At 38.2% G+C, this 12,704-nt stretch overlaps 1 protein-coding gene across 6 annotated transcripts in view; it reads left to right on the top strand.

Moving 5' to 3' along the window:
• Positions 1-11,922, top strand: part of SENP2 (SUMO specific peptidase 2) — a 33,335-nt gene extending 21,413 nt beyond the window's left edge. For all 6 annotated transcript variants that reach the window (XM_055408773.2, XM_055408788.2, XM_088838417.1 and 3 more), the window contains 5 exons: positions 881-1,084; positions 2,184-2,263; positions 4,559-4,643; positions 10,148-10,243; positions 11,724-11,922. In XM_055408773.2, the coding sequence (XP_055264748.1) occupies positions 881-1,084; positions 2,184-2,263; positions 4,559-4,643; positions 10,148-10,243; positions 11,724-11,786 (528 nt within the window). In that variant the 3' untranslated portion in view covers positions 11,787-11,922. The remainder of the gene's footprint in view (positions 1-880; positions 1,085-2,183; positions 2,264-4,558; positions 4,644-10,147; positions 10,244-11,723) is intronic.
• The last annotated feature ends 782 nt before the right edge of the window (positions 11,923-12,704 follow it).

Genomic DNA, 12,704 nt, shown 5'->3' with positions numbered 1-12,704 from the left:
TTTACCCAGCCGTGCAACCCCCCTGCATTTTCTCCCTTTGCCTTCCTTTCCTCTTGCCATGACTCATGGCATATAAACACATTCTTGTAAAATTAGAACATTTCTGTTTCATATTATAAATGCAATATGTGTATTTTAAAAAATTTAGAAAATAATAGGAAAAGTGAAGGAACAACATTATCATTCAAAAGTGGCACAGCTCTCTTGTAATAATCTATAATGGAAAAGAATCTGAGAAAGAATATATGTATGTAGAATTGAATCACTTTGCTGTACATCTGAAACATTGTAAATCAACTATATTTCAATTAAAAATGAAAACAAAAAAATGGCACAACTCAAAAGCAAAATAACTCTTGTTTTGGTGTATTTCCTTCCAGTGAGTTTTTAAAAATTGAGGTATAATTTATGTAAAATTCACTTCCAGTTACTATTTCTGCATATTTTACATATGATACAGTTACATACACCTTTTAGTTGTTGCAGAATTTCTCTTTGAGTTCTTTCTCTTGGCTCTCTTACTCAATGCCTCAGAAGTACAGTCTCATTCCTTCTTAATCCCTCCCATTTTGCACTGATCATTTTTTGCTCTCCATCTTCTGTCATAGATAGCCCTTTTATCTTCTGTCCCTTCCCTTAGTGTCTTTTTTTTTTTTTTGGTAATTAATTTATTTTTTATTGGAGGCAAATTATTTTACAATATTATATTGGTTGGTTTTGCCATACATTGATATGAATTTGCCCCGGGTTTACATAAGTTCCCCCTCCTGAACCGCTCTCCCCCCTTAGTGTCTTATTTCTAACTCATCTTACTCAGGTAGAAATAGAGTTTTGATAATATACTTGCCATATTCCAATGTTTACTCTCTTGGTATTATAGGTCATTAATTTTTACATGAATCTCCTGATGGAAAGAAATAAAAGGCAAGGGTATCCAGCACTTTATGCATTCAGTACTTTCTTCTATCCAAAATTAAAGTCTGGGGGTTACCAAGCCGTGAAAAGATGGACCAAAGGGGTCAGTCTCTTTGAACAGGAACTTATTCTGGTGCCTATTCATCGGAAGGTACATTGGAGCCTGGTGGTAAGTTGAGAGGCTTAACTGTTGGAGTTTGGATAATGACTGTTTTGTTAAAAACAGGGATACCTCAGTAATATTCCAGGCTTGGTTACAGGCCATCACTATAAAGTAAATATCTCAGTAAAGTGAGTCACATCAATTTCTTGGTTTTCCAGTGCTTTTAAAAGTTGTGTTTACACTACACTGTAGTCTGTTAAGTCTGCAGTAGGATCATATCTAAAAACCAATGCACATACCTTAATTAAAAAATACTTTATCGATAAATAACTTTTTATGCTAACCATCACCTGAGCCTTCAGTGAGTTGTAATCTTTTCACAATAGTAGCATCAAAGACCACTGTTCACAGATCACTGTAACAAGTATAGTAATGATGAAAAGTTTGAAATGTTGTGAAGAATTACCAAGATATGACAGAGACGTGAAGGGAGCAAATAGACACTTCCTGTTAATACTTCATTGTTAGAAAAATGACACTGATAGACTTGCTCAATGCAGGGTTGCCACAAACCTTCAATTTGTGAGAACTACAGTATCTGCCAATCATAATAAAATGAAGTGTGCCTGGAATGAAGGTGACCCTTTTCTGTCCACTGAGAGTCCAGTAGTATATGTTAAAGGCATATACTGCAGAGTCGCATCTTAGTTCTTTAATTGAACAGTTCTGAAAGCTATAAGAGTCTGTGTAGTGAAGGAGCTTTCAGTTTTAGTAGAAAAGAGTTTTAGTACACATGGGTTATTTTATTACTTTTTTAAAAATTTTATTTTTATTTTTTTTACTTTTGTTTAGACGATGATAACAGGTTTATTGTACAAGCATAAAGAAGAAGGCAAAAAAAAAAAAAACCACCCCAGAATGCAGTTCATCACTGTGAGAGGACCACTAATGTTTTGAGGAATAAGTTTCTAGGCCTTTCTTTAGGAATAGAAAAATATAATTTTATAGGCATGGAGCTCATGTCATCTGTGATATTTTATGAAAAATATGTCTAGAAATCCACTTATGTTGGTACATATATTGATGTTTAAAAGATGCTTTTCTTTTTAGAAATAAAATTCTCCTTGTTATGGTTGTTTCTGGATGTTGCCTTTTTCCATTACAGGCTATAGACCTAAGAAAAAGGTGTCTTAAATATCTGGATTCTATGGGACAAAAAGGCCACAGGATCTGTGAAATTCTCCTGTAAGTAAAGGCTGAAAGCTTCACTGTTGCCTCAGTATGCCTTTCGTTATGTGGTCTTTCTTCTGTTTAATCCTTGGGAGCTCTGGTGTACAGTAGTCTAATGTGTAGTGAGGGCTGTCTTCTCTGTTGTTCAGGACTTGACTTGCATCTGTCTTTTTGTCTAAAAATAACCAAAAATCAGATCTTTACTGAGAAATCTTATATAATTGCATCATTGGAAACAAATTTGTCATATGTAAAATATATCCTGTTAGAATCCTGCGATTTGAATTAGATTTCTCTGGGGTTCATACACTATTCTGAATGTTGTAAAGAGCTGTCAGCTGGGGAGAATTAGTTCTGTCAATTCTTAAGCCTACTCATTCATGTGCCTGAGCTTTCCATAATAGTTGGGTTCATCTCTTAGAACCTGGAGGTAATTTTTAAGTTAAACATATGGTTTGTAGGCAGCTATTTCAATAATAATGCTAGAAACCTGCCTTTAAAGCATAGCCACCTATTAGCTGTGTAAAGAATAAGATAAGAATTTCACAGGGAGGAGGCAAAGCAGTGAAATGAGTCTATTTTGAACCCCTTATGGTCACCGGAAGCAAGTGCAGGTTCCAGGTTTTAATTTTAATAAGGATACTTTAGTAAGGAACTTGTTAAATAAATGATATGAAGAAAAGTTGAAACAGTAATAAATTCTTTGTTATGTTATTTAGTATAAAGATCCTTGTTATATATTGGTGTTGAATAAAATACCCATAAGAATTAAAAATATAGGGAAGTTTTAAAAAATTTTAAAAATTATAAGATACACCAAATAGTCTATAAAGCGGTTATTTCCTTCTAGTGTTTTCTGCTTAAGATGTATGTAAAATGTGTATACATACATACATGTACACATATATTATCACATACTTAAAAATGTTTTCATTGGATTCATACAGCAGAATTTTATGTGTTGCTTATAACAGGATACAAAAAAAAACCTTACTTTTATAACATTCATACTTTTGTTCCCTCTCTGTCTTTTTTTTAATATATAAAGAGTTCAGCTTCTTTGGGCATCTGAGGCCCCCTCCCTTTCCTGATGCCTTTAGCCCAGCTTTCCTATTTTTTTCATTAACACCTCCCCACTCCATATTTTTAAAAAAATTTTTCCATGACAAGAGAAAATAATGAATAGACTTTTTTGTTTTTTGGGTTAAGCTTTAGACTGCTACCTTCTCAGAACCAGTTTTCACCTCTTCGGGAGTGATACTGCTGCTCCCATGTAGAGCACATGCCCTATTAGCACTTACATCTTACATGCAGGTTAGCATGAGAACAGAGATGCCTAAGTTAAACTTGATATCCCTCTGGTGATTTGGATAAAAAAATTAATTACTCTCTGTACTTAAGTGTATAATCACCTAGGAATGAGGAAATTCTCTTACATAACCACATGCCATTATCACACTTCAGAAAATTGACAATCACTGATGTGTCATATGAACTTCCCAGGTGGCGCAGTTGTAAAGAAGCTGCCTGCCAGTACAAGAGATGCAGGACATGCAGATTTGATTCCTGGGTTGGGAAGATCCCCTGGAGAAGGAAATTGGCAACCCACTCCAGTATTCTTGCCTGGAAAAATCCCATGACAGGGAGTTTTCCTGTCGATGGGGCCACAAAGAGTTGGGCATGACTGAGCACACATGCACATACACACACACACACGATGTGTAATACAAGATTCATGTTCTGATACCATCAGATATCTTACAGCTTTATTTTCCCTAATCCAGGAAGTCAGTCAGGGTTCATGAATGTACCTAATGTCTCTTTAGTCTCCTTTAGTTTAGACTAGCCTTCCTTTTTTTTTCTTTTCCTATGGCAGTGGCTTTTTTTTTCTTTTAAAGCCTCCAGGCCAGTTGTCTTGTTTTAATGTATCTATTATTAGTGAGTAAAAGTAAGTTATAGATGAAGTACTTTTTCTTTTCATTAGAATAAAATGTGTGCTTTAAAATGGAGTGGAGGAGAGAACTAGAAGAACAAACACCAAATCATTAATAAAAAATATTTCCAGAGTGGTTATTATGAGGTCTTTTACATTTTACATATTATGTTTTAACTTTTAAAATATAACCTTGTATAATTTTTGTAATCAGAAACAAAACAAAGTAAAATGTAAAAAGCCAAAAACAGTCATATTTTAAAAATCTCACAGGTGGATTTGAGAATGGCACTCCATTAAACATCACGGTGTCTTTGTAATTAGAATACTAAGTGTCCACAGGGATACATCAATATATGTCTTTGCTGTTTTTTCAGTCAGTATTTACAGGATGAAAGTAAGACCAAAAGAAATATTGACCTGAATCTTTTAGAGTGGACCCACTACAGCATGAAGCCACATGTGAGTGAGCTTTGTATTTCAAATACTTTGTTGCATTTCCTGTCAGCATATTATTTTGACTTGGCTTTCTTCCTCCCCTTATTCATCCTTATGCATTCATTCTCCTGAGGTGTATGTCCTAAGAATGATCTACTTCTAAATCTTTAGAAATTCATTTACCAAGATGTTTGCTTTTAAGCCTTGATCTTGTTTCTTAAATTATAAATGTTAAATATCTGCTAGCATGACTGACGGAGAAGGCAATGGCAAGTCACTCCAGTACTATTGCCTAGAAAATCCCATGGATGGAGGAGCCTGGTAGGCTGCAGTCCGTGGGGTCGCTAAGGGTTGGACACGACTGAGCGACTTCACTTTCACTTTTCACTTTCCACTTTCACACATTGGAGAAGGAAATGGCAACCCACTCCAGTGTTCTTGCCTGGAGAATCCCAGGGACGGGGGAGCCTGGTGGGCTTCCGTCTATGGGGTCACACAGAGTCGGACACGACTGAAGTGACTTAGCAGCAGCAGCAGCAGCAGCAGCATGACTGAACGGAGAAGGCAATGGCAAGCCACTCCAGTACTCTTGCCTAGAAAATCGCATGGACAGAGGAGCCTGGTGGGCTGCAGTCCATGGGGTCGATATTAGTCGGACACGACTGAGCGACTTCACTTTCACTTTTCACTTTCACACATTGGAGAAGGAAATGGCAGCCCACTCCGGTGTTCTTGCCTGGAGAATCCCAGGGACGGCGGAGCCTGGTGGGCTGCCATCTATGGGGTCACACAGAGTCGGACACGACTGAAGCGACTTAGCAGCAGCAGCAGCAGCATGACTCAAAAATGGAAGAAGATTAAAAAAAAAAAAGGGATTCAAGTCAGCTACTTTTCTTGGTTGGCATTCATGGGAACTGTATGTTTCTGTTCAAAACTTACCTGAGAAATTTGTATATTTAGATCTTAAGGGTTCCATGCTGTGAGTCCTCAACAATCAGGCGTGCTATTTGTGAATGTGCTTTGGATCTTGTCAGATTTGAATCTCATTCCATGTTTAAAACTGCATACACCGTTCAGTCCTAATGGCTCCTTTTTAAAGTAAGCTACATGAGTTCAATTTTAGCCCTGATCTGTGTATAATGGCTCAGTTCTCTTTATCCAAAAGCAGTTTCATTTCTAAGTTGAATAATTAGAAGAGTAAGTATTGAAATTTCCTGAGGAGAGCACAGAAAAGAGTTTGTTGGGATGAATAATTGTGTTCTGGAATGGAAAATGTAATAAGACAAATTCTCTGTAGTATAATCTGTAGTTCTGTGCATTTGTATAGTGGAATCTATAGTTCTCTGCATTCTGTGAGAGATGCTGGGCTCAGGAGAAGAGTTTGAGATACCTACCATATGTATGCATTTTCAGCCTTTTCCTTTTTTCAATAATTGTGTTTCATTAAATCCAAATTGAGTTGTCATCTAGTATGTTTTCCAGCAGTGGAATTAGACTCACTTATACTCTTATTCTCCTTATTGTTATACTCTTGTGCTCCTTATAATTGAGAAAGTGTGTAAGGGGCTGGCCAGCATTAGTGCAACATGAATTTGGGAATGTGTGAGTTTGCTTCACCTGGCTTGGAAACCAGCACCTTTGATTTATGATGCCCTTGAATTGTGCTTGCAAGCAGTAAGCGCTTTTGTTTTTTCAGGACAGAACAGTGCTCTTAAGGTAAGATTTCCTTTCAAGAGGCTTTTTCTTTCTCCTGCTAGCAGCTGTGGGGGTCCAAAGCAGTTCAGTTCAGTTCAGTCGCTCAGTCATGCCCGACTCTTTGCAACCCCATGGACTGCAGCATGCCAGGTCTCCCTGTCTATCACCAACTCCCAGAGTTTACTCAAGCTCATGTCCATTGAGTTGCTGATGCCCTCCAACTGTCTCATCCTCTGTCATCCCCTTCTTCTGCCTTCAGTCTTTCCCAGCATCAGGGTCTTTTTCAGTGAGTCAGCTCTTCGCATCAGGTGGCCAAAGTATTGGAGTTTCAGCTTCAACATCGGTCCTTCCAATGAATATTCAGGACTCATTTCCTTTAGAATTGAATGGTTTGATCTCCTTGCAGTCGAAGGGACTCTTAAGAGTCTTCTCCAACACCAGTTCAAAAGCATCAATTCTTCAATGCTCAGCTTTCTTTATAGTCCAACTCTCACATCCATACATGACCACTGGAAAAACCATAGCCTTAACTAGACAGACCTTTGTTGGCAAAGTAATGTCTCTGCTTTTTAATATGCTGTCTAGCTTGGTCATAACTTTCCGTCCAAGGAGTAAGCGTCTTTTAATTTCATGACTGCAGTCACCATCTGCCGTGATTTTGGAGCCCCCCCAAAATAAAGTCTGCCATTATTTCTGCTGTTTCCCCATCTATTTCCCATGAAGTGATGGGACCGGATGCCATGATCTTTGTTTTCTAAATGTTGAACTTTAAGCCAACTTTTTCACTCTTCTCTTTCACTTTCATCAAGAGGCTCTTTAGTTCTTCTTCACTTTCTGCCATAATTGTGGTGTCATCTGCATATCTGAGGTTATTGATATTTCTCCCAGCAGTCTTGATTCCAGCTTGTGCTTCATCAAGCACAGCATTTCTCATGATGTACTCTGCATTTAAGTTAAGTAAGCAGGGTGACAATATACAACCTGATGTACTCCTTTTCCTATTTGGAACCAGTCTGTTGTTCCATGTCCAATTCTAATAACTGTTGTTTCCTGATTTGCATACAGATTTCTCAAGAGGCAGGTCAGGTGGTCTGGTATTCCCATCTCTTTCAGAATTTTCTACAGTTTGTTGTGATCCACACAGTCAAAGGCTTTGGCATAGTCAATAAAGCAGAAACAGATGTTTTTCTGGAACATTCTTGCTTTTTTGATGATCCAGCGGATGTTGGTGATTTGATGTCTGGTTCCTCTGCCTTTTCTAAAACCAGCTTGAACATCTGAAAGTTTCATGGTTCATGTATTGCTGAAGCCTGGCTTGGAGAATTTTAAGCATTATTTTACTAGCTTGTGAGATGAGTGCAATTGTGTGGTAGTTTGAGCATTCTTTGGCATTGCCTTTCTTAGGGATTGGGTTGAAAACTACCATTTCCAGTCATGTGGCCACTGCTGAGTTTTCCAAATTTGCTGACATATTGAGTGCAGCACTTTCACAGTATCATCTTTTAGGGTTTAAAATAACTGAACTGGAATTCCATCACCTCCACTAGCTTTGTTCGTAGTGATGTTTCCTAAGGCCCACATGACTTCAAATTCTAGGATGTCCGGCTCTAGGTGAGTGATCACACCATCGTGATTATCTAGGTCATGAAGATCCTTTTTTGTATAGTTCCTCTGTGTATTCCTGCCACCTCTTCTTAATATCTTCTGCTTCTGTTAGGTTCATACCATTTCTGTCCTTTTATTGAGCCCATCTTGGCATGAAATGTTCCCTTGGTATCTCTAATTTTCTTGAAGATATCTCTAGTCTTTCCATTCTATTGTTTTCCTCTATTTCTTTGCATTGATTGCTGAGGAAGGCTTTCTTATCTCTCCTTGCTATTCTTTGGAACTCTGCATTCAAATGGGTGTATCTTTCCTTTTCTCCTTTGCTTTTTGCTTCTCTTCATTTCACAGCTATTTGTAAGGCCTCCTCAGAGAGTCATTTTGCTGTTTTGCATTTCTTTTTCTTGGGGATCGTCTTGCTCCCTGTCTCCTGTACAATGTCACAAACCTCCGTCCGTAGTTCATCAGGCACTCTGTCAGATCTAGTCCCTGAAATCTATTTCTCACTTCCACTGTATAAACGTCATGGATTTGATTTAGGTCATACCTGAATGGTTTTCCCTACTTTTTTCAATTTAAGTCTGAATTTGGCAATAAGGAGTTCATGATCATGAGCCACAGTCAGCTCCCGGTCCTGTTTTTGCTGACTGTATAGAGCTTCTCCATCTTTGCAAAGAATATAGTCAGTCTGATTTTGGTGTTGACCATCTGGTCATGTCCATGTGTAGAGTCTTCTCCTGTGATGTTGGAAGAGGGTGTTTGCTATGACCAGTGTGTTCTCTTGGCTAAATTCTGTTAGCCTTTGCCCTGCTTCCTTCTGTACTCCAAGGCCAAATTTGCCTGTTACTCCAGGTGTTTCTTGACTTCCTACTTTTGCATTCCAGTCCTCTATATGAAAAGGACATATTTTTTGGGTGTTAGTTCTAGAAGGTCTTGTAGGTCTTCATAGAACCATTCAACTTCAGCTTCTTCAGTATTACTGGTCAGGGCATAGACTTGGATTACTGTGATATTGAATAGTTTGCTTTGGAAATGAACAGAGATCATTCTGTCATTTTTGAGATTGCATCCAAGTACTGCATTTTGGACTCTTTTGTTGACTGTGATGGCCACCTCCATTTCTTCTAAGGGATTCTTGCCCACAGTAGTAGATATAATGGTCATCTGAGTTAAATTCACCCATTCCAGTCCACTTGAGTTTGCTGATTCCTAAAATGTTGATGTTCACTTTTGCCATCTCCTGTTTGATCACTTCCAATTTGCCTTGGTTTATGGACCTAACATTCCAGGTTCCTATGCAATATTGCCCTTTATAGCATTTGACCTTACTTCCATCACTAGTCACATCCACAACTGGGTGTTGTTTTTGCTTTGACTCTGTCTCTTTATTCTTTCTGGAGTTGTTTCTTCACTGATCTCTAGTAGCATATTGGACGCTTACCGGCCTGGGGAGTTCCTCTCTCTGTGTTCTACCTTTTTGCCTTTTCATACTGTTCAATGGTGTTCTTAAGACAAGAATACTGAAGTGGTTTGCCATTCCCTTCTCTAGTGGACCACATTTTGTCAGACCTCTCCACCATGACCAGTCTGTCTTGGGTGGCCCCACACGGCATGGCTCATAGTTTCATTGAGTTGGACAAGGCTGTGATCCATGTGATCAGATTGGTTAGTTTTCTGTGATTGTGGTTTTCAGTCTGTCTATAAACATTCTCCCTCTGATGGAGAAGGATAAGAGGCTTGTGGAAGATTCCTGATGGGATAGACTGACTGAGTAGTAATCTTAGTTTTCTGGATAGGAAAGAGAAGTCAAAGTCTGCAGTGTTGAAATAGGTTAGTTGTATTGTAGGCATATTTCTAATTGAGCCACCCTTAGCTCTTTTCAGTATTTATAAATTCCCCTGAAACAGTTCTGACTAGAACTCCTATTCCTGGTAGTAAACCTTCTTTCACTTTGGTTTATATGAGAGGTGAGAGATGGAATTCTCACTTTGCTTTTCTCTTTCCTTCTAAAAAACATTTTCTATGAGGGTCACATACACCATATCGTGGGTTGAGGTTTTATACCACATAAAGACTAATTGTGTTTATGTGTGTCTCTGTGTGTTTGTATAATACGATTGAATATTTACCTTTATAATATTGTTTATCCACAGTAATGTTTCAGAAAAGTCAAAGGAGTTTGTATTTGATGAAATTTCACCCCTTCCGCTCTTCTTTTTTTGTAATTATAGGAGATTCCTCAACAGTTGAATGGGAGTGATTGTGGAATGTTTACTTGTAAATATGCAGATTATATCTCTAGGGACAAACCTATCACATTTACTCAGGTGAGTGAAGACCCCTCCTTATCCATTTACTTGTTACTAAACAAGGTAAACTCAGAGCATGTTATCTTTGCTTGGCTTACACTGAACTCTTAATCATGGTAACTGTGCTACTATTCTTGCTGTAAACCTTGGCCGTAGTCCTGTACTTGCTGACATCAGGTTTGTCACTGTATATTCTCTCTTTTATCCTAGTCGTTAGTGACCAGTGGTACAATTTTCATATCTCTGAACTCCAGTGTTTACTGGTTCTTGAGTATTACTGATGGTTTTACCCAAAGAAGGAGGCATGTTTGAATATTTAATAGCATGGAGAAATCAGGCCTCATGAGAACTTAAGCTTCAGGTTTAAGACAGAGCTATGAATGCGTCTTTTCCCTTCTATTCTGATAATTTTTGGTTCTCCACAGCTCTGCATTTGAGTGGAAATTCAAATATGTTAGGAACTGTTGAGAATTTATGTTAGTGGATTCTCGGTCTTTTTCCAGCAAAGGACAACCTCCTTTAAAAAATAGTTTGCTTTAACAGACCTCATTTTGATACTGTACATTGTACATATTGAATAATAGGACTAATATTAATCCCATTCCAAGTTTTTGAACAGAATGCACTAAGGATCCCATGCTGAATTGATACAATTGGTTAACTTAAGCAATTTTACTAAGAATGAATGTGCAGTATTTTTACTACATGTTTTGAGCTATTAAAATAATTTACAAATCCATGTGTTAAGACTTTTTAGGCCTCTCCACACTAGTTTATAGGAAAATGGTATATCCAGATACTTATAATGAAACACCAGGAGTACCTCAAGGGTATAGACTTCTGATTTCATCAGAAGAGTCACAGGTGATTTTGGATTTGTCTTGCTTGTTGTTGCTTTGAAAGTTCGCCCATGTGATGATTATCAGTTAAAGCAGAATATTAAGCAAAGGATTTCATTTTTTGATGCTTTTAAATAACAAGGAGTTATTTATTGTTTGACTTGAGATTCGAAGGAGAGAAGTTGCTATTTGAACAGAATTTGCAATGGAAAACATTTGGTATAGCAGAAACTTGTAGGCTTGTTTATTCTGTATTTAAATAGAGTTCATGTTTTTCTCATAAGAAAGCAAAAAATGTCCATTTTAGAATGGTTTGAAAATACAGATAAGTAAAAAAGTTACTTTTTGTGCTACCACTTAGCTGTTTCCCTTTTTGGTACACGTTTTTGTTAGGAAGCTGTTACGCGCTCTTGTATAATTCTGCATTCTGCTTTGATTTTCCTTAACATGTAAAAATGCTTATGATACCTACAATAATACACATTATAAACCTTCTTTTTTTATGGCTTTGCAAATCTGTACCATGGGGTAGCACAGCACAGTCAAGGCTTACATAAAGAACACCATCATCCTACTTTGTTTACATGCTACACCTAATGGTTGTTGACGCCCTGGCACTTTCACATGTGATGGATATGTTGCTTGTGGATTGTCTGCAGCACCAGATGCCTCTGTTCCGGAAGAAGATGGTGTGGGAAATCCTTCATCAGCAGTTGCTGTGAGAATGCCCTGCCCCGTCTCTCCAGCTGCTGGTGGTTCTTTCATGGACGGACGTTTCCATATACCTCATGCATTGTGGGTTAAGAAGTCCCTGCATCACCTCTGTTCTCTCACAGGTACTGAGCTGTCAGAAGTGCATGAAGGCCTCTCTCTGCACCCTGGTCCTGACTTGGTGTGCAGCAGGCTGCTTGCAACCCTGTTTATAAGGCTGTGCCTGCTCAGAGCCCTGGACTATCAACCCACACAAGAACATACGCTAATTAATTTTTTTTAAAGATTTTTTTTCCCTATGAATGTGGGAAGTGCAGAATTTATTTTATGATTTTTCTTTGTGTTTGTTCACGTGTATTCGTTCACTCACTCATTTGCAAACATGATGGGCAGTGGCTGTTTTCTGCTGCTCTTTTAAAGTTAACTCTGAATTACTTGTTTGAACTATTTATTTCTGAAAGGAATGTTGATCAAGCGGCCGTTCCCTGCTAAAGATCCTGAGGGAAGTCAGTGGGGGGAGGAAGGAAGAGTTAATTAACCTCTACAGCTGGAGCAGTAACTGCCAGCTTGAGGCAGGAGGTCTTCTTTCTTTTGAGGCTTGACAGTGCCAGGAGAGGCGCCATGTTGTAGGGCTCTGGTTGCCTTTTAGAGGAAGTCCACACTACAGCACTGGCATGGTGTCGTGGAAAAGTGGAACTATGGCCCAGGAACTCTGGCTATCTAAGTGTCTTCAGAAGAGTGTTGGAGTCATCCTAAAGAGACTTCCCTTTCTGGAAATGAGGTGACTTGGCTACTCTTAAAACTGGATTTGAAGTAACTGTAAACCCTAAATCTTCATTTTGATCCTAAATCTGGTTGTGTATAAACCAGGGCTGGCCTGAGCTGTTGATTTCAAAGGATATATTCAATTTTAAGCTGTTTTTTCTCAA

This window comes from Moschus berezovskii, chromosome 1 (genome assembly GCF_049115385.1).
Source record: "Moschus berezovskii isolate FMDL1 chromosome 1, NW_MosBer_1.0, whole genome shotgun sequence".
NCBI classification, from domain to species: domain Eukaryota; kingdom Metazoa; phylum Chordata; class Mammalia; order Artiodactyla; family Moschidae; genus Moschus; species Moschus berezovskii.
The sequence above is the reverse complement of the archived record's forward strand: the minus strand, read 5'-3'. Positions and strand labels throughout refer to the sequence as shown.